We start from the raw sequence: 22,306 nt of genomic DNA, 5'->3' as shown, positions 1-22,306 counted from the left end.
AGATGACTAGATTTTCCAAAAGTACTGTAATTGCTACTATTTATATGTATAAGATGTACTCTGATCTTCTTTTGCAAGAAGATATTTTTGGGATAAATTTTATTTATCATGTATATATCGACAGTCACTTTTATATCACCTTCTAGAGAATATCAGAGAAAGTAAAGGCTCTGTGACCTCCACTGCTATTAGGCCAACCTGGCTTGCAGAGTAGAATTTTAGAGCAGGTACATCCCAATCCTGTCCATCTCACATCCCACCACCTTTATCAACTTGATGATCTCTTCTGTTTCTAGTTTGCTGCAGATTTATCAAGAATGAGTGTCGAAGTTTATCAAATGCCCCTTTTTCATCTATTGAGATGATCATGTGGTTTTTTCTTTTTCAGTCTGCTAAATGGTGAATTTACATGAGTTGAATTTCAAATATTAACCTAACCCTACATTTAGCCTCACTTGCCTATAATGCCTAATCATTTTTTATTTACTGGTGGATTTTTATTTGTTGTAATTTTAAAATTTGCATCCATATAGATAAGTTACGATATGATTTTTCATTTCTTGAGGAATTTTGTTCCCACTTTGGTATTAGCTTAATGCTAGACTCATAGGAGGAGCTGGGAATCTAACACTGTGTGGAATTGATAAGATTTCATCCTTAATTGTTTGGTTGAATTTTCTGTCTGGCCAAGGAAATTTTCTTGTGTGAGAAGAAATTTAACTAAAAATTTAATGTCCTAATTAGATTTAAACCTACTTAAGCTATCCATTTCTGCTTGAGTAAGCTTTGGTAATTTGCCTTTAAAGAAATTTGGCTCTGTAACCTGTGTTTTCAGATGTATTAGCTTACAGTTGTTCATAATATTCCCTTATTTTTTTTTTGATAGCTATGGAATCTATAGGGTATCTCATTCATGATAGTAATTTCTCTCTTAGTTTTTTCCTGATTGGTCTTGTGCGTTGAATTGAATACCTCTAAAAATTTACATGTTGAAGTCCTAAACCCCCAGTTCCTCAGAATGTGACCTTATTTGAAAACAGTTATTGTCAATGTAATTAATTAGTTGAGTCATCCTGGATTGGAGTCCCCCTTAATCCAATATGACTCTTGCTCTTAGAAAAGGGAAATTTAAGACAAACACACAGTGTTAACAGTGTGAAGAGACATAGGAAGATAGCCCATCTATAAACCAAGGAGATTGTCCTAACAGACCCTTTTTAGGCCTCAGACACCTTGATTTCAGACTTCTACCCTCCAGACCTATGAAATGATAAATTTCTGTTGTTTAAACTATTCAGTTTGTGATCCTTTGTTACAGGAGGCCTAGCAAACTAATGCATTTAGTTAAAGGTTTATCAGGGCTTCCCTGGTAGCTCAGTTGGTAAAGAATCCGCCTACAATGCAGGAGATCCAGATATGATTCCTGGCTGGGGAAGATTCCCCTGGAGAAGGAAATGGCAACTCACTCCAGTATTCTTGCCTGGAAAATCCCATGGACAGAGGAGCTTGGTGGGCTACAGTCCACGGGGTCACAAAGAGTCAGACACAACTGTATCAGTTTTTTTTTAACTTATCTTCTCAAAGAACCATTTTTTGGCATCAAAGAGTCTTTGATTGATTTTTCACTCTTATCTTTATTATTTCTTTTCTTCTGCTTACATGGGTTTTGTTTGCTCTCCTGTTTCTCATTTCTTTTTTTTTTTTTTCTCATTTCTTAAGGCAGAAGCTGGTATCATTGGTTTGAAACCTTTTCTCTTTTCTAATATTGGAACTTAAATTTATAAGTTTCTTTCTAAGCATCGTTTTTTGCTACATTCCACAAATTTTGATTCATTTTCATTTAGTGAAAAATTCTTTATAGTTTTCCTTTTGATCTCTTTGATCCATGAAGTTATTTAGAAGTAGCTTCTATAGTTTTAAATATTTGTAGATTTTTAAGATATCTTTATTTTTGCATTTCCCTGATGATTAGTGATGTCGAGCATCTTTTCGTGTGTCCCTTTGCTGTTTGTATGTCTTCTTGGGAAAAATGGCTGTTTAGTTCCCCTGCCTGTATTTTAAGCAGGTTATTTGGCTTTTTGATACTGAGTTTTGCAGATTGTCCGCATGTTTTGAGTATTAACCTTGTTCTGGATATACTGTTTGCAAGTATCCTCTCTCACCTAGAAGTCTGCCTTTTCCTTTTCTCAATAGTTTCCTTCATGTGCAAAGGCTTTTTCTAGTTTGATTTAGTTGCATCTGTTTATTTTTGCTTTTGCTTTCCTTGCCTGAGGGGACAGATCCAAAAAAAATATTGCTAAGACCTGTGTCAAAGAGCATACTGCCTGGGAATTCCCTGGCAGTACAGTGGTTAGGACTCCGTGCTTTCACTGGCAAGGGCCTGAGTTTGATCCCTGGTCTGGGAACTAAAATCCCACAAGCCACACAGTGCGGAAAAAAAGAACTAAAAACATACTTTCTATGTTATCTTCTAGGAGATTTATGGTTTCAAATTTATACATCTAAGTATTTAATCCATTTGAGTTTATTTCTATATATGGTATGAGAAAGTCATCCAGTTTGATGCCTTTGCATGGAGCTGGCCAGTTTTCCCAACACCATTTATGTCTTTTCCTCATTGTATATTCTTGCCTCCTTTGTTGTTGACTGTGTTTCTATGGGTATATTTCTGGGCTATTCTGTTCCATTGATCTGTGTATCTCTTTTAGTGTCAGTAACATACTGTTTTGATTATCGTAGCTTTGTAGTATAGTTTGAAATCAGGTCCTGTGATACCTCCAAAAAATTGCTTTATATTTTTTAAAAAGTAAACAATATTAGAAGGAAAATGATAAGCTATATTTGCCACAGAGTAAACAAATTTATTCTTCATTTTATTCCTGCAGATCAACAGGTCCTAAAAAAGCAATACAGATGACCAGTAGATATCTGAAGAAAATTGATTTCTTCTTTGTAAAAAGTGTTGAGTAGTGCCACAATATCTGAGAAATGAGATTCACAAACTAATAATGCAGTTTTTTTTTCTGTGTGTGTGTGTTTGCATGCACACACATGAGATCATTTAGTCTACTGCTAGCTTCACTTTATAACCTAGCCTAACTGGATGATTTATGTTCTCTTTTATAAAATGTTTCTATTTATTCCTCATAATGAGGTTTTTGGAACATGTCTTTGAGTCCACATACATATATAAATACTGTAAATGGTAATATTTGATTTAAATGTTTTAGTAAAACATATGGAGGATTAGGGGCTTCCCTGGTGACTCAAGGGTAAAGTTTCCACCTGCCAAAGCAGGAGATGTGGGTTTGATCCCTGGGTTGGGAAGATCTGGAGAAGGAAGGATTTTCCTGGGAAATTCCATGGATAGAGGAGCCTGGCGGGCTACAGTCCAAGGGGTTGCAAAAAAGTCAGACATGACTTAGTGACTCAACAAGAGCAGAGGACCGGAGCCAGGATTTATTGAATATGTGTCTTGTGCTGAACAATGTGTTATGGGTCCTTTGCATGTTTATTCCACTTTGCCCTAACCAACCTGCTAAAGCTGAAACTAAGGCTTCCCAGGATGCACTAGTGGTAGAGAACCTGCCTGCCAAGGCAGGAGACATAAGAGATGCAGGTTTGATCCCTGGGTCAGAAAGATCCCCCGGAGGAGGCCATGGCAGCCCACTCCAGTATTCTTGTCTGGAGAATCCCATGGACAGAGAAGCCTGGCGGACAACAGTCCATAGGGTTCAAAGAGTCAGACGTGACTGAAACGACTTAGCATGCAGCATGCACAAGGCCCAAGTGTTCAGGGATCTTCAGTGCCTAAAATCACTCACCTGATCCAAAGCCAAGTTGAAATTGAATCTAGGTCTGTCTTACCCACTCCTGAGAGTCCTTTGGACTACAAGGAGATCTATCCAGTCTGTCCTAAAGGAAATCAGTCCTGAATATTCATTGGAAGGACTGATACTGAAGCTGAAATTCCAATATTTTGGCCACCTGATGTGAAGAACTGACTCATTGGAAAAGACCGTGATGCTGGGAAAGATTGAAGGCAGGAGGAGAAGGGGAAAATAGAGGATAAGATGGTTGGATGACATCACTGACTCGATGGACAGGAGTTTGAGCAAGCTCTGGAAGTTGGTGATGGACAGGGAAGCCTGGCATGCTGCAGTCCCTGGGGGTCACAAAGAATCAGACACAACTGAGCTACTGAACTGAACTGTTTTACCCCAGCGTCCATCATTACACTGCCTTACATAATTTTCTTTAACTTTCATGGAATAAGTGTTTGTTGCTTTTCTTTATAGTTTTTCCCAAATGGATATGCCTTTGCCACTGGCTCTGATGATGCCACTTGCCGGCTCTTTGACCTTCGTGCAGACCAAGAGTTATTATTGTATTCTCATGACAATATCATCTGTGGGATCACTTCCGTAGCTTTCTCAAAAAGTGGGCGTCTCCTGTTAGCTGGCTATGATGACTTCAATTGTAATGTATGGGACACACTCAAAGGAGATCGTGCAGGTCAGTAAATTGGTACACGTTAGTTTTTGATTTTGCTGGGAAACATGAAGTCTCCTGTCAGTTGTTTTTGAGGTCTCCTGGACACCCTGGGGAATGGCAACCTGGCAGTTTTCATTCCTGGCTGTTGTTAACCTTTGAGTTCAGTTATAGTTCATAAACCACATTTATGTTTCTATTTTCTAAAGAGTAATATCTGATTCTATATTTTCATGTTTGGTAAGTTTTGACATAAAGATGAATAGTGAATATAGTTTACTGTGATCTTGCAGATTACAGTTTGCTTATAATCTGACAGGATTATAAGTTGTACTGGGGACTCTCATTAATAACAAATTACAGAGTGACTTAAATGTTTTTAGAATCAAACTTATATGCAAAGAATCAGCTAGGTTTACATAGGTTATTACTGGAACACAGCAGTCTTCTGACCTCAGCCCATATTTTCTGCTCCGAAAGGTAGCTACTTTTAAGTATTTATTTCCGTATCTTTAAATAACATACCTGTATTGGTTTTTTTTTTTTCTCTTAACTTTCAGGCATTATCTCTTGAGGTTTGGCTTTAACATCCTTCCTCCTACCACAGCTTCCATCTTCCAATTTTTCCCATGTAGTGAATTCTGTTTAGAACATCAGTCAGTGTTGATTACACATTTATGAATTTTTAAAACAGTACTTACTGCTGAGCAGTGACATATATATATGACTTCTTTTGTGATGCAGCTTCTTAATATTCTCTAGGGTCAAATTATTGGGCCTCTTAATTTTTGGCTCACATTCTTACTTTTGATGTGCTTCTCATTACTCTTCAAACTTTCTTCAAGTTTTGCTATGTCTGGGGGTAGATTCATTTCAGTCTATCATTCTGAGTATTCGGTGGACCTTTTAGATCTTAAAACATATACCCTCTAGCACTGGGAAGTTTTAGGGGGCTCATTTCATCAGTTGCACATTTTTTGTCCATCATCATTCTCTTTGTAGGACTCCCATTATTCTGATGTTGGACTTCTTGGACTTTCCTTTGACTTAGTTTCTCTCCTATTTTCCATCTGTCTTTTTTTTCCTGTATGTTCTGGGAGAAATCCTTGCCTTTTCTTTCCATGAACTCTCTGTCAAGCCTTGGTTTTCCATTTTTGCTACCATCTTTTTGAGATTTTTTTTTTAAGGGCATTCTTTTTTCCATGAATAAAAGTCTTTTGTTTTTGTAGGGTCATTAACAAAAGCCTTTCTTGAAGTTTTCTTTAAGCATAATCTTTTGGTTTCCAAGTTGCCTTTTCTCCCCCTTATTTTTTTCAGTCTCCTGTATTAATGTATTTCCTTGAAATTCATGATTTTTAGCCTCTTATTTATCCTTAAGAGTAAGGCATTAAAACTGTCTGAAAGCCTTCTGCATTCTTAGGTGTGCTGACAGTAGGCCTCACTGAACAGTGATCTGGCCAGGCTTTCATTGGGGAATTTCTGATGTCTTATATCCTTTTCTCTCTTGGGCCTGCTGTGTTCTCTGAGGTGGATTTTTCCACTTTTCTACCTGGAATCTCTAAGTTGACTGACAGTTTGGGGGCTGATTTCAGGAAGAAAGCTGGAGTGCAAAACAATTAGGAAGTAAACTTTGCTTATTCTCCAGCTTTCAGTAGTTGCACTGATCTCAACTGTGCCTGTTTTCTTCCAGTTGAGACCCTCTTGTTCTCTCTCTAGCACGTCTCTAGTCTTGTGTTCTGGGCAGGATGATAAATCATCTGCGGAGTAAAGGTAGAGACCTGGAGAGTCTAATCGATGCCCAGATGTTTTGTAATGCAGTCTTAGTTTACCCCATCTTGGCCCGTGTGTGGTTCCGGAGATACCTGGTTCCATTAGTTTCTGACCCCTTTGGAGCTTCTTGCAATCACTTTTGTTGTTGTTGGCTTATCAGACCATTTGCTTTGAACTCAGCATTTTGGGGTCCATTAATAATCAGCATATAGCTCACAAACTTTTGTTGCCATTTCTCTCATATCCTTGCTGTCCTTGTGTTCTTACCCTTTTATTAAATTCCTGTACAGTTTTGAGGTTTCTGAAGTAGAGGCAGTGTCAGCATCACCAGGGACAATTTTCTACAACCTCTCTTAAGAGACGGCAGCAGAGTTCATGGTTTAGCTGATTCCTTTTTTGAGGTATTAGGTGTTTTGCCTGGATTGAATCAGTATCCATAACAAAATAGAAATGTGTTTTTCATATTTTTTAACATCTGCTTGAGATTTAGTTTTGCTTTGCTGATAGCTGTTGGGTTTCAGGTTGACTCAACTGGCTACTTTCACCTTAAAATTGAATTGTGACATGAATTGCTAATTCATTCTTCTGTCCAATATGATTTGGAGTATTTAGTCACAATGGTCATTTTTTGTAATTTCAAGCCATAATGGTAAATTTGCCTTTTTCCAAACATTGCTATACAGAAGGTACTGCAGAGAATATTAAAGAGTTACACAAGAATACCTTCTGTGCCCGAGATTGGGTGCAAATGATATGCTTAATTACATGTGAGAGATATTGCAAACTCAAACACTATATTAAAGAAAGATTCTTACTGAGAACTTGATATAGTCCCATTTTTCTTTTAAATCTCTACATCTCTCTCATTTTCCTCCCAGTTTGGGATATTTAATTTTATCCTGTCTGGTGGTCCAAAGATCAGATAAGCTTAATAATTCAAAAGAAACTAAAACTAGATATGAGTTTGATGGTTTCACAGAGTTATGACCAAAACATTCCAGTGTTAGTGGTTAAAGGAATAGAGTAAATTATGTTGGTATTTTTGGTGGTGTATTCTTATGTTTTTGTTGTGGTGGTGGTAAAAGTTCATTGAATTTCATTTAAAATTTTGTTTTTGTTGTAACAGCTTATTAGCAAAATTCAGAAGTATCATAAACTTATTAGTGACATAAAAGACTACATATTTTTGAAGAGACGATTTTGAATATAAGGAGTCATACATTTTTCAAAAATGAAAAACACGATGCGTATGTCAGAAATTCATGTAATATAAAGAAATTTTATTTTATATTCCTGCCCATAAGTACCCTTCTGAGATCTTTCTGCATACCCTTGTTTAATCCTAAAACTTGCCCATTGCTAACTTTTTACTGAACTTTTGTCTTTCAGGTGTTCTTGCTGGTCATGACAACCGTGTCAGCTGTTTAGGTGTAACTGATGATGGCATGGCTGTGGCAACAGGGTCTTGGGACAGTTTTCTTAGAATCTGGAATTAACAATACATGCAAATTTACCATTCTCCACTGATACCTGGAGAAATCAGTACTACAGCCTATAGCTGTGAAAAAGAATTTACCTTATATTTGCAGGTGAAGATTTTTCTATTGAGATTATTATATACAAAAAAGCAGCTTTCAGTAAACTACAAAATAAAAAAGGTGAAACCAAGGTAAAGGTGCTTGCTGAGATCAGGACCAGTGTATCGATCTGAGGAGTTGAGCTCATTCAACCTTGATGAATTCTTGCTTGTATTGTCTAATTCTTTATTTTCTTTGTGTAGACAGAAATGTACACATTACAGCAACCTATCATGTTAGAATGTATGTTTGCATTTTTTCAGAATTACATTTTTAATTTTATATAGAAGTATTGCATTTTTGTGTTCTGTAGTGGAGGAACAGGCACAGTAATACATGGAAGTGAGACCATACGTGTGTGTACTGATGTTTAAAGATCTCCTTAAACTCCGGCTTTCTTTTTGATCTGAAAGAGATCCTGGTTGCTTACTGTTTAAGAATGTTGACAACAGGGACCTACTCTATAGCTCAGTGTTATGTGGCAGCCTGGATGGAAGTTTGGGGGAGAATGGATACATATATGTGTGGCTGAGTCCACTTTGCTGTTCGCCTGAAACTATCACAACATAATTGGCTATACCCCAATACAAAACAAAAAGTTAAAAAAAAAAAATGCTGTCAGACGTAGGTATCGCTGAGGGGAGTCCATGTGAGTATCAATAGTTTCTGCCTCATACTCTGCCATGTTATTAATTTAAGTAAGTGCTTATGTTGAGTCCTTTAAAGGGGACATAATCTAAAGGCCAGGTAATCTCACTCTGAAATTTGAGACATACTTAAGAAACTCGTATTATATTAACAGGTAGATAGCAGTAATCACATGAATTGTTCTTATTTTTTAAAGTTGGATATGATCAAATGATACTTAGCATTCTAAATAGTTAGGCTTTCCTACTGATTTCATCTTCTAGAGCTGAGTTTGTAGGGTGCACTCTGATGAACTTTTGGACTGTCTTTGCATCTTAAGAAAATTTCCCAGTGTTTCCATCAGTATGTATCTAGGAAGGACACATAGTGTGTGATGGCATTATGATTTTGAAAGAAGTATAAAATCTAACAAATCTATTTGTTACATTGTAACACACAATGTAAGGTTGCTTTATGAATTTATGTTCATATAAAAACTGAACTGATGTTAGCTCTGTGTCTTCAAAAATTTAAAAAGTAAACATTCAAGCTTTTTGATCTTCTGTACCATTTCCTCCCACTAGGACAAAATACTGGTTTCTAAGTGGTTTTACTTCAAAGGATACCTAGATCAAAGTGATCCCCACTTTAAAGCCAAAAGAAAATTCCAAGAGCAGTTCTTAAAGGAGTCAGAGGAAAATACTAAGCAATTTCTCTGCTTGTCAGTGATATAATGTGTTTATTACTAGAATGAGCCCCCTTAAATTTAAACAAAGATACTTTTCCTCTTGGATTTTCTCTTACAAATAATCTAAATGATTGACAATAGAAGATTGTTAAGTCTTGCTTGATAGTGAAGTCATGGAGTTTTTCTAATATAGAGGTGCATTGTGTTTTGTGACTTAGTAAACTGTGTCAGTTACTATTGAGCTAGATCTGTTAACTTTTGATCACCTGTAATCCTAAATACTCCCAAATTTTACTTGTAAATTTCCATTTATATATGTGGAATTTATATTCCACATTTATATTGTGGATGTGCTAATAAGTACATCAGCCATAAGGAAGTAAATGTTTTAAGATACTAAAAAGAGAATAGAATGGAAAAAGGAAGATCAAGATATAGGACCAAAAAAAAAAAAAAAAACCAGACTGCTGTAGACGGCAGGCATGAATGTATATTTATATACATATAACAGGATTTCTGTGGACTTTTGATGTTAATGTTTGTGGACTATTTAAGAAGTGATATAAAGAACAGCTCTTTGAGGTAAGGCAAGACAATTTTAAAGGGACAGTCATTTGCAAAAATAGGAGTGAGGATTACCATGTAGTTCAGCAGTTTATTCCAAAATCCTGTTGAAGCAAGCACTTGTAGCCATGTGCAAAATTGCCTTATATATATGAAGAGTATCTCCACCAGTTTGAAAATGATTCTAGTAACAAGATAATTTAGAGGCACACAGACTGTAAGAATTATGTTGTCTTAAACATGTTAATAAAAATGATTTAATATTATTAAACTTTTTGTAGGTGGTTAAAAGGCAGTTATCATAATTAAACATGTACTAGGCAACACTATCATGGCTGATTATACATATGACCAAATGGTGATACCATATTAATTAACTCACAGGTTAAAACTTTTGTTACCTATTGATATGGGTCCCACTTGCTCAATCTGTGTACTTGCAGTCTGAGTTCATCTGATTGTCTATTTAAAACTTCCTGAATTCAGTATATTTTGTAGAAGCACAGTATAGCTTGAATCTTAGTTTTTCCAAATTAAAAAAAAGCCAAATGTAGTTTTAAGGAATTTGCATCAATATTGCAGTTCTGGTGCCTGATTTATTTTCTTTTTACCTAAGAAACATTTAAACATAATGTGCCTCAGTTGGATTTATTTGTAGATTCTTGAATCACTACATAAAGAATAGTTGAGATATGACAGTATTTTAAAGGCAAATATTCTTTTCTAAAATTGGGGTGATGGCCTTGTGTTCAGCACATCAACCCATAAACCTTCTCAAAAAAGCACTTCATGTTGCCAGCAAGGTCACTGCCTCCACTTCGATGGACCGGCCTCATTTTTGGCAGCCGTGCTACTAGAGATTTAGACTAACTATCCAGGTTTCTTCCCTAGCTCAAATTTTTAAAGTTGTGAATCCATGGTTACAACAGCATATTGAGTTCCATCTTCAGAGAAGCAAAGATTTAGGCTTAATATCTCAAGAGATACTTAAGTATCAAGAGATACTTCTTAATTCTGCAAGAGGGCTTACCTGGTAGGCAGTCTCCTTGTTTTAATTTAGACTCATCTGAACTGATTAATACTGCATGATGATAGTAAACTAGTCTCTCAGACATAACAGAGGTAGGTGCTTCTGGAATATGTTAAGTAATTTTAAAGTTAACCTATTGAAAGAGAAATAAACCTTGGCTTCTTCAGGTGACAAAATGAAATTTTTGAAGTTGCTAAAAAAAATACTGTGTTAATATTATATAACTAACCTTCTTCAACACTTTTGACGTTTTAGATTTAGAAGTAAATTTAGATTCTGTTTTAAAAATGAAGATGTTCAGGGAAATTTATGCTTATTGGTGAGTGTCTCACAGTTTATAACAGTCGAATACTTGCAGCTTACCTCTTGATGTGTTTAAATGTAATGGAAACTGATTAAACAATCTCCCAAATGGGCCTATGATTTTAGTAATAAACAGGTTCTTTCTAAAATCTTTAGGGTGTGAGTTAGGCTTAAAAACATTTTGAAATTATGTTCAGTTTCTAATTTCCCTTTTGCCATTGTGGAAAGCAAAATTTTAAACTATTTCTTACCTTGTTAGAATTTTGAAAACACCCACCAGTCAGACTATCTTGTGAGAAATGGTAGCACAGTGGATAATATTGGTATTTTAAATTAGATTAAATACAGTGTGATGCACCCTTCATATTTACTGCTTCTTCTCCCATTGTTCATTGTAAGTTGCCTTAAATTCAGTGCTATATTTAAAAGTATTGATTATAATAGGTACTCAATAAAATGGTCTGTAGTTGAATGTCTAAGCTAGCATTGTTTTAAAAAGTAATTTATTAATCAGAATGATGGTACAACTTGTGTTTAGCAAATTTGTTTGCATGTTGATAAAATTTCCTAAGTCTTTTTTCTTAAAACCAGTTATTGAGCCTATAAAATAGTTGACTAATGCAGCATATGGAAAAACTGGTTAAATGTTTCAATTGATGTTAAGTGTGCCCGACAAAATCTTACATCATACAGTATTTTTTAATTAATAGAACTTCAGTGATATACTTGGTAGATATTTCAAGCCTTTTCTGCCTCTTACACAATGGTGCTCTATCCTATTGTTTTCTCTTCTCAAAGAAGCATCTGAACACTTGTATTTGCATATTCTTATCCAAAGGCATTCATATCTAAATGGGTTTTTTTAAGTTGATTAAAATGTTTTTCTTCACCTAGCGTGGTTTCTACAACACTTGTGGCCAACTGAACCTGAATGTCAGTAGTCTGTGGGAAAGGTGAATGTATTAGATTAAAGCTCTTAGAAAAAAGCTTTAAACCAAACTATGGACTTGTATCACGACTTAACAGTATTCTTGAATCATTCTTGCAGTAATTCATTCCTTTATTTGTATAGTAGCTCTGTGAAATAATGTTGCTGTGAACTGATATTGTAATCAATAAAGTGCTTTTAACCAGATTTCATGCAGCATGTTTTAAATCAGTTTTTAGTAGGATTACTTTTTTAAGTCTCAGAACTAAACTCCAAGCCCAGCAATTCATGCTCAGCTCTGATTCCTTTATCTAAGCATTCTCGTCATGAAAAATGAATGGGCTGCCAGAAGCAAGGAAGAGATTGGAGGTCCAATGACCTATCCTATAGTACTGTGAATGCTGGCCTACTGTTAAAAGGCCACACATTTTCATGAAAAAGCAAAGTATAAGTCATTCTTCCCTTAAAGCTTCCTTAGGGTAAAAATGAGCCAGTTTCCCCAAGATAGCTTATATGCTTGCCATAAAAATCATCAAAAATAAAAGATTAAAACTCACTAAATGCCAGTATAAATGTTCTATTTATCAACTTTCAGGCAAACAAGTTTTATTTCCACCTTGCATATTATAAAAAGTCTAGGTTTGTAAAAAGCTGAAGGTTATACAAAGTTTATAAATAATCCTGCAAACACATAGTAGACAAGTAAATGTGCAGTAACTTTGAACATCAGCCATAAATCACAATTCTTTATCATTCATGGGCTTGGTCATAGGTGCACTTACCCCAAGCATAAAGGTGGGCTTTATTATTTTAGTGTCCCACTTCCAACATTCATGTATTTTCAAACTTGATCAGGCAGAACTGGATTCAAGCTACTGATGGAAAATTTAGTATAAACTTTCTATAGCAGAACCACTACTCCACAGTTCCCAAATTTTTTGCATGCATCAGGATCACCTTGAGGGCTTGTTAAACCAGAAACTGCTGGTCCCCAAACCTAGTATTTGACTCAGTAGGTCTGGGATGAGCCCTAAGAATGTAATTTTTACAACTTTACTTGTGATACTGTTGATTGAGGGACTGAACTGTGAGAACCACTGTACTTAGCACTCATGGGGTAATAACAAACCACTATACTATTTCAGAAGTTCAAGTACTTGTGTATAAAGATTAAGGCCTTCAACTTGTAACCTTAATTAGCAGTACACAGTCTTAAACATCAGTTTTTTCTTTGCAGTTGTTATTTAGTCCCACTTCTTGGTGATTTGTATAATTTTTTGGTTATAAAGCCACAATATTAGCTATAAATGAATATCTGGATTTGAATATTGCATTCTAGTATCTGATTTGCATAAAAAAACATTAAAGGCTTCTATGGCCTAAATAATGTTATTTTCTCCTTAAAATAACCAGAAGAGGTGTTGCACCTGTTGTGAAAAAACTGAATAGCATCCAAGAGACTTAAACATACAGAAAAAGTACTGAGTATTAAAAGAAGAAAAAAAGCCTGAAACGTTATCCCTCCTGTGGAAGAGCAGCATCAACTCTTACCAGCCAAATGCGCTGTGTCTTCTGGGATTGTGCATTCCTAACATGCACCTGCTGATGTTGATTCAGTGGTCCTCAAAACTATTTTTGCATAGCAAAGCCTTAGACCAGTTTTTAATGTTTCCATATAAGTTTCTATTAGTTTTTTTTAACACAGAAACAAACACAATGTTTTAACTCATAAACATTTTCATTAAGGTAAAAAATAAAAATTTTAACCGTGCCCTGTCAAATTCATACAATTAAATAAACATAAAAGTCACTGTGGGGGACAACCCAGCAGTATCCTTGGCAAATACCTTTCAAAGAACAGCAATTTTTACTGTAGCCACCCAAAATTCAGATCTCCCATCTCTTTGGCTATTTTTATCACTTCAAACTTAACTCTCAAAAACAGAAAGCTCTCCTTACTGGAATCACAGCTGAGGCTGAATGTGTTTCTTGAGAAACATGAGCAGATTATTTAGACCCAAATACTTTCATAAAGGACTTTCTTTCTAATAACAAAACCTATACACTGCTTTACATCAGTTTCAATAGGAATAAAAGGGAGTAAAAACAGCATTAATTATTAGTGGTTTACATACCTGTCAGGATGGCAAAAGTGATTGTAACCTGCATAAATAATACACTCAAGAACATTCCACACTCCTTTGTGGTTACAGCAATACAGTTTATAAAACAAAAATCTAATTATTCCCATTAAAGTCAGCATCAAAAATTAGTTTTGAGAAAGAAGATGAAAGGAGCATTCTCTAACTCCTGGATGCCAGGAAGCAGAGTTTTTCAGAATCAAAAACAAAGAGAGCCCTAATTAAGAGCAAGGCCCCACCCCTCAGGGGTCACAGAGTTGTTTCTTTTGCTTTAAACTAATTCATCATTTTCACATATCAAAGAATTTTTCTTTACCCAAAATTAAAGAGACACCATAACACTCTTCAGAAGTGCAAACACCCTAAGATAGATCAATACCAAGATCTACTCAAGGATTTGCTATTTAGGTATAGTTAGTATAATTCATACTTAAAATCACTTCATAAAAATAACCATCCAAATCTTCCAAACTCCATTTTCTCCTTCGATGATCACCAAAGCAATCTCAATTGTTAAGATTCTTCACTGCTTGAATGTAGAAACCGCTTAGTAAAATTCTCCAGCTGGTTTTCAAGTTGAACAGCTTTATTTCTAATTTAAAAAAAACAATGAATAAACACCAATCTAATTATCATAAAGGTCAATGAGAAAAAAATGCATCCCATCCAAATCTTGCAAAAAAAAAAAATCACTAGTCAGCTGTTGCTACATTTATCTGAATTCAGATCCACTCTTAAAAGCATTTACTATATATGCTACTCTAACTTTGTAATAAACATAGACTCCACTGGCCAGGAAAGATATACTGAGATAAAATCTTTAACAAGAATGAAAAGCCTACGCATATGTATACCTATGGCTGATTCATGTTGAGGTTTGACAGAAACCAACAAAATTCTGTAAACCAATTATCCTTCAATTAAAAAACAAATTGAAAAATTGAAAAAAAAAAAAAAAAGAATGAAAAGCTTAAGAGACAGTGGAGTCACACCACCTTACAAGGAAATTATATCCTAAGTCACATTAAGACAATTGTTCCTGAATTCCCTTTAAGTATAAAACATAGAATAAATGATTTTATGTATACATACAGTAGCTGGCAGATGTCAAAGGACCATAGTTGCCAAAAATATATATTTTTTTAATATTAAAAAATTGTATATAAAGAAACCGAATGCCCGTAAAAAGAGGGAAAGCAGGTCTGTGTCTCCATGCTCATCATGTGCCACAGTGCACACACACACTTAAATGAGTCTCTCTCTTTCCTTCTTGGTCTTGTGATGTATGGTGCTAAGTGGATATTGTCAAGGCCATATAATTTAAATGTGCATGTGAACTCCACTGTGTATTTCTTCAGGAAATGCTCCTGAGATATATAAATACCAATAATCTATCAGTTATTTATTTTTTTTAACTATAGCAAGATGAAAAAAATAAAAACCTACCTCAGTTAAAATTTTTTTTTATTAGATATTGTTTCACCAAATTTGAAAGGCTGTATTTGGGATGATCTAACTTAAAATAGGAGCAATGGAACACATGAAATTCGCTTGGGTGTGGGGTGGTGTGTGTGTGTGAGAAAGGATGCTGGGGTCTAAGTCACAGGCAGTCACGTTTTCAGAAACTCTGGAACAGAAACTCAATGAGAATGTGACTAGTGATCAGACTGAAATAACCATGCATGGACAGACTGTGTGTGTGTGTGTCTGCCTGTCTGTAAGGATACTGGAGTCTAAGTCACAAGCAGTCACGTTTTCAGAGACTCTGAAACAGAAACGCGATGAGAATGTAACTGCTGATCAGGCTGAGATACCATGGACAGATCCTTGTGTTCCAAAATTCAGGTCACAAGGACAGTCTCTCCAATTTGCAAACATTGCAAACTGTTTTCATACAGGCAGCTGTATGGAGCATGTGCCCTGGTAAGTAGTAGCAGAAATGAAATGATGCTTAGTGAGTCTTCCAGACTTGTAGTTGAGTGAGCTAATACATAGCAAATTAAGAACTGTCAACAAGTATAGACCTTGTGCTAATACTTCTGGTCTTGACTCCCCAAAGCAGAATTTATTTAGGGTCCAAAGAATCCATGGCCAATCATATTAAACCATAATTCCACTTTATATTAGGATATCTTGTTTACTTCTGCTGCTTCAAATTTAAGTATACCTAAGAGTCCCCACTGAGAAGAAAAATTATGAATTTTAGATATATAGGACTGAAAACTCATAATTTTAATAACAGAACTGCTCTAAAAAAGGACAAATATAGCTTAACACAGGGCTCTAAGTCTGGATCTAAAAAATCCCTTTAAATTCATATTTTTTTGCTGTTGAAATTAGTTTTCATTGAAATTATAAAACATATGGAACTAAATATGGAAAATTATAATTAAGCCAATGCAGAAAGCCAAAAATTTTAACATAAATTTGCTAGCAATTTTACATAATTGTATTTTGGTAATGAGACCAGTAAATGTTCATATTATTGAGAAGAAAAAGTTCAAATACCTTAAGAGCTTTGAATTGTTTTGTATTTTCTCCAATTGATCTATTTCTTTGGATAATCTAGCAATTTCTTCTTCTAGATGTTTTTGTGTAATATCAACTTGTTGGCACAGGCGAGCAAAGGTGGTTGCCATCTCCCTTAAAATAAAAAACAATTTTATCAGCAGTCACGAATGTCTTTTTAAAATGAATAAGCTTTAATCTAAAGCTTACATTAAAAAAGGATCACAAGATTAAAAAATCCCTAAGACATAAGGTATCAAAGAACATTGCTAAGAATGGTGTGAGGGAGGGTAGAGTGTATGGTACTTGTAAGCTTAATATGACTGTGGGCTTGATTTCATCTGGCCTCAAGACAAATGCTCAACAGGTAATAACTACTCTGCCATTTTGTTGTGAATGTGAATAAGCTATAAAAAGGCAAAGGTTGGGTACATTTCTTCAGAAGCATAATAAGCCTTACTCTCATCCCCTACCTATAAGAATAAATTACTGGAAACAGGAAAGGAAATTTCATGAACTTCTGTGACTTAGTCAAAAATACTTTATAGCAACATTTAACTACATTTCTAGAGTTAAAGGGTGTATTTGTGTGCTAGTTAATATGTGAACTTTGGCAAATATTGTGTGTTTGCTATTGGGAGCATGCCTAGTAGGTGTGTACCACTGGACTTTGACTGACTTGTTTTTCTCTGCAACTATTCTCTTGCCCATCTTCATCTTTCCCATGGTCTTTTCCCTCTCCCATCTCTCCTCATCTGACCAAATACCAAGATTAGACAAATGAAGCATCTATTTTAACATTTCACTACATTAATATTTGGCTAGTATTATTTTAACTGGAATAATTATTTGAAGTTGCCTCTGTTAAAGTGTAAAGTCATGTAAGAAAGAACAGAAGTTATCTTTAACTTTTAATTTACCATAACTTCTAGCTATAGTTATTGTCACATGGTAGGTGATTAATAAATGTTTGATGATGATGAATGGAAAGCTTCATTCTGTTTTTATGAAATGTGAACCATGACTGATTTCTTTTGGAGGTCTACGTCATCCTCATTAATATAAATAAATCAAAATTAACACCATTAAATAAAATAGGAGCTCAATAAATATTTGGGAAATGAATGGACTAAATCAGTGGTCTCAATTCTGTGACCTCGTTGTTTCCATTCCTTACAGCTCTAAATAGGTTAGTACAGGCTCTGATCTTGTGTTTGAAACAGTTTAATCTTCTGGCAGTTTTTGTCTCCTGAGTCTAAACCACTTAACACACTATACCACTGCCAAGTTATCTGATCTAGAGCTTAATGTTAATGGTGCCACTCCCAAGATTCCTGATTATCCAAACCTGTCCTATTGTTAGGCTTACACTCCAATGGACCCCTCTTATGTACACATCTGCCACACTGAAATTGTCTCATGTTTCTGAACACATTCCTTTTTTCTCCAACTTCTTGCTTTTAGTTTGGGCTCTTTTCTCTGTCTCCCTCTTTCTATTCTGCACATTCAAATTTCGCCAGGCTACCTCTCCTCCAGGAAACCTTACTGATCCACTGTCCCTTATGCTTTAAGATTCTAGAGTCTCACATTATGAAGCTCTCATTACCTATCATTTTTCATCTTTTTTTTTTATAATTATGTACATGTTGCTTTTTCTACTAAATTGCAATTATCTTTAGCTCAGAAAACTTTCTAATTCAGCTGTCAGTAGCACCCTAATGCAGAATATTATGCATCGATTTGACTGGGGTCCTATGTATTTTTACTAAATTAACAATAAATATTTGAGTGTATGGTACTTGAGTGTATACATAAAAGATACTCAGTGGACCCAGGTATTTATTATTATAATAAAATTCTCTTGAATTTTTAACAAAATCATGCCTATAAATCTGGGCTGTAATAGTAAAAACAAATTACATTCACTACCATGCATTTATTTTGAGCCCACTGTTTGATTATTCTATTTTTTCCATTTTGGTGGCAATTATAAAATACGTCCATGTTGTGCTAATTCTTTGAGTTGTACTCTTATTCGTGCATTTCTGCATGCATGTCATACTTCAGTAAAGCTTTAAAACAAAAATACAGATGAATCTTTCAACTTACTGTTGTACTTGATGGCTGCAGTTCGCGCTTGTGAAGCTAACGATCATTTGCAGTTTTTCAGTTGCATAATTCACAAATTGCTGTTTAAAGGCTCTCTCCTTGGCACGGGTGGTCCAAGTGAGTCTTTCATAAAGATACAAAGCTCCATACATACTTAATGAAACAGATATGAGTTTCCAACCCACAGTTTTCCAAATCTGTAAGATAAATTCACAGCTTACTTTGAGAAAGAAAGACACTACTAGGGAGACTGTACTAAAAGGCACTTTAGAAACTTCATTGGTTCCGTACAGATCCTTGAGTTAGATCCATTTTTTAAAAATGTATCTTCCTACTCTATAAGGAAATATGAAATTACTGAAAATCAAGCTGAAAAAGGAATAGTACAGAAATAGCAGGCAAGAACTTTTATAACCTGCCAAGTATTTGCTAAGTTGATTTAATGTATCTCAAAAAGGAATGCTAATTTTTTTAGGTCAAAAGTTTAAAAAAACAAACTATATATAAAATAGATTTCCCTGGCAGTCAAGTGGTTAAGGTTCTGTACTTCCACTGCAGGGCGGTATGGGTTTGATCCCTGGTCAAGGAATTATGGGGACTCCCCAGGTGGTGCAGTGGTAAAAGAATCTGCCTGCCAATGCAGGAGACACATATTTGATCCCTGGGTCAGAAAGAACCCCAGGTGTAGAAAATGGCAACCATCCCAGTATTTTTGCCTGGAAAATTCCACAGATAGAGGAACCTTGTCGTTCTTCATGTGGTTGCAGAGGCAGACATGACTAGGTGCATACACACACACACAGAACTATGATCCCACATACCATGCAGTGAGGCCAAAAAAAAAAAGTAGCCAACAAGTACCTACTTATAGCACAGAGAACTATACTCAATATTTTATAATAACCTATAAAAGAATCTGAAAAAAGCTATATATATATGTGTGTGTGTGTATGTGTATAACAATCACTTTGAACCTGGAAACAGAAGTAAATATACCTTTCTTTTCCTGATCTAGCAGGTAGCTTTGCAAAAATTTCAATTTTAATTACACCAAAAAATACTGTTTCTAAAAAAAAAAGGTACTGTTTCTTACCACTCCTCCAACAACAATGATGCCCATAGACGTTCTAGATGTGAGAGAGGCTAATGTTGTTATTAGGGTAACCATGAGTTCTTCCTGTGATGCATTATCTGGCGTTGCTGGGTTGGAAGGAGCAGTGGGAGTGGAAGCTAAAGATCTGGGGAGCTGATAAGGTTGAGGGGTAAAGAATTAAGTCAATTAAACAGCTATACATGGAATAGTCATTTACAAAACTCTATTATATTCTCTTTTAAAATTATAGCAGTAAAACTACAAAAATAATGACTCCAATTAAGGAGTTTACCATAAGTACATGAAGAAAATAAAAATGGTCTGAAACCATAAAGGACAGATTTTTCTAATATACAATGAGTCTATCTATAACAATAGGCCCTCAAGTCTCAAGAGAAATTAAAACTGCATATAAAATTTTTTTCACACCAAAAACACAATCTTTTAAAAAAATATTGGGTTTCAAAATTAAAACCTTGAGAATTTCCTTGTGGTCCAGTAGTTAGGACTTCACACCTTCACTGCCAAGGGCTTGGGTTCAACCTCTGGTCAGGGAACTAAGATCCCACAAGCCATGCAGCCAAAAATAATAAATAAATAATGAAAGTATAATAAAATCAAAATTAAAACCTTTACACTTTAAAACATACCATAAGAAAATTAAAAGGCAAGTTACAGACTAGAAAAACATAAATATTTTGAAATCATGTATCTGATAAAGACTTATATCTGGAATATATGTAAAGGACTCTTAAAAGTCAGTAAGAAGCCAAATAACCTAATTTAAAAATGAGCAAAAAATTTGAATAGACATGTTACAAAATGAAATACAAGAATAAGCATATGAAACGATGTTCAAAATCATCAGTCATTAGGGAAACACAAATCGAAACTATCAATACAATGAGATACAGCTTTGTATCTGCCAAAAAAAAGCCTTGATTAGAACGTGGAGAAACAGAATGTTAATACGTTGCTGGTGGGAATGTAAAATGGTGCATCTGCTTTGGAAAACAGTTTGGCAGTTCCTCAGAAAGTTAAACATGGAGTTACCATATGGCCCAGCAATTTCATTCCTAAATACTCAAGAGAAATGAAAAGACATGCCCACATTAAAACAGTATATGGGTATTTATAACACCATTATTCATAATAGCCAAAAAGTACAAGCAACTCAAATGTCCATCAATTGATGAATGGATAAATAAAATGTGTGACAGCCATGGCGGAATACTATTCAGCAATACAAAAGAAATGCTGAATACTGATACATGCTACAACATTCATATAGTATGATGACAAATCTTGAAAACATTACACTAAGTGAAAGTAGCCAGTCACATTTTGTATGATTCCACTGATAGGAAATGTCCAGGGAGAGCAAAAATAATAGCCAGAGAAACCTGACTAGCAGTAGGGCTGGCGGTGGAAATGAAGCCTGACTGCAAATGGGGCACAAGCATATCCTTGGGGGTGACAGAAGTGTTCTAAAAGTGGACTGTGGCAATGGTTTTAAAACCCTGTAAGTTTCTTGAAAAATTACTGAGTTGATAAATTCAAAAAAGTTTTTTTAAATGATTAAGATTAGAAAATTTACAAAACAGAGTGTCAAAAGTGAATGCAGAGTAACCTACAACAGTATTGAATGAAAATTTGGGGATTGGCTTTCCCTTAAACATAGTAGTATACCTAATTCTGAAATGGATCTATATCATAAATATTACCTACAAATAAGCAAAGCTGACACAGCTAGTTCTACAGAGAAAATCACACAAATGAAATAAAAAGAGACTCTCAACGGGTAGAATCAGATACATACCTGTACAGTATAACAATAACCACCTAATAAAAAGCCTACTCAAATAGAAAATTTTTTAAAAAGCCTACCAAAAGAAAAAAAAATATATATATAGATAGATACCTGAAAGATAGGCTCTGATAATCCTAGAAGCACCCGCTGAGCATTTGTAGGGCCCAAGAAACGATGGACAAGAGAAGACCAGCCCAGAGAAAAACGAAATACAATATCCTCTTGAAAATCTGAACATAACTTGTGGCAATTTAGGTCATAGCTAAGATCAAATTTCTTGCAAGGAACCAGCGTATGCAGTTTATTCTGAATACCAGCTGGAAGTAATGGCTTCAAATTTTCTAGAAAGAACCAAATTATGATACTTTGGTTAACAATAGTAAATAATGTTTTACATTTTATAAGATATCTAAAAGATATTATAATAAATCTTTTATCACTGAAAAAAAAAGAAAAAACTACATATGAACTTGCAGACATAAATATTACCAATAATTTCTTGCTGGGATTGAAGCATTGAAGCGTTGACTTCATTGGTGCACCGATCAGCCAAATTTCTTCCCATTCCATCTTCTATGTGCTTATTTAACTCCTGTTAACAATGGTAATAAGTGCCCACATTATTTTCTTCTCTAGAACATATACAGACTTTATAACAATGCTAAAA

The 22,306-nt window shown here is 35.0% G+C and overlaps 2 protein-coding genes across 3 annotated transcripts in view; one reads left to right on the top strand and one right to left on the bottom strand.

The window, feature by feature from the left end:
- Positions 1-12,185, top strand: part of GNB4 (G protein subunit beta 4) — a 67,813-nt gene extending 55,628 nt beyond the window's left edge. The window contains exons 9-10 of the mRNA XM_043875404.1: positions 4,299-4,515; positions 7,651-12,185. Of these exons, the coding sequence (XP_043731339.1) occupies positions 4,299-4,515; positions 7,651-7,757 (324 nt within the window). The 3' untranslated portion in view covers positions 7,758-12,185. The remainder of the gene's footprint in view (positions 1-4,298; positions 4,516-7,650) is intronic.
- Positions 12,186-13,697: 1,512 nt separating this feature from the next.
- The window catches only part of MFN1 (mitofusin 1), a 33,112-nt gene continuing 24,503 nt past the window's right edge, over positions 13,698-22,306 (bottom strand). For both annotated transcript variants that reach the window (XM_043875402.1, XM_043875403.1), the window contains exons 13-18: positions 22,129-22,231; positions 21,751-21,980; positions 19,830-19,982; positions 18,737-18,933; positions 16,628-16,762; positions 13,698-14,711 (exon numbers count right to left, since the gene is read on the bottom strand). In XM_043875402.1, the coding sequence (XP_043731337.1) occupies positions 14,633-14,711; positions 16,628-16,762; positions 18,737-18,933; positions 19,830-19,982; positions 21,751-21,980; positions 22,129-22,231 (897 nt within the window). In that variant the 3' untranslated portion in view covers positions 13,698-14,632. The remainder of the gene's footprint in view (positions 14,712-16,627; positions 16,763-18,736; positions 18,934-19,829; positions 19,983-21,750; positions 21,981-22,128; positions 22,232-22,306) is intronic.

This window comes from Cervus elaphus, chromosome 19, assembly GCF_910594005.1.
Source record: "Cervus elaphus chromosome 19, mCerEla1.1, whole genome shotgun sequence".
Taxonomy (NCBI): domain Eukaryota; kingdom Metazoa; phylum Chordata; class Mammalia; order Artiodactyla; family Cervidae; genus Cervus; species Cervus elaphus.
The sequence above is the reverse complement of the archived record's forward strand: the minus strand, read 5'-3'. Positions and strand labels throughout refer to the sequence as shown.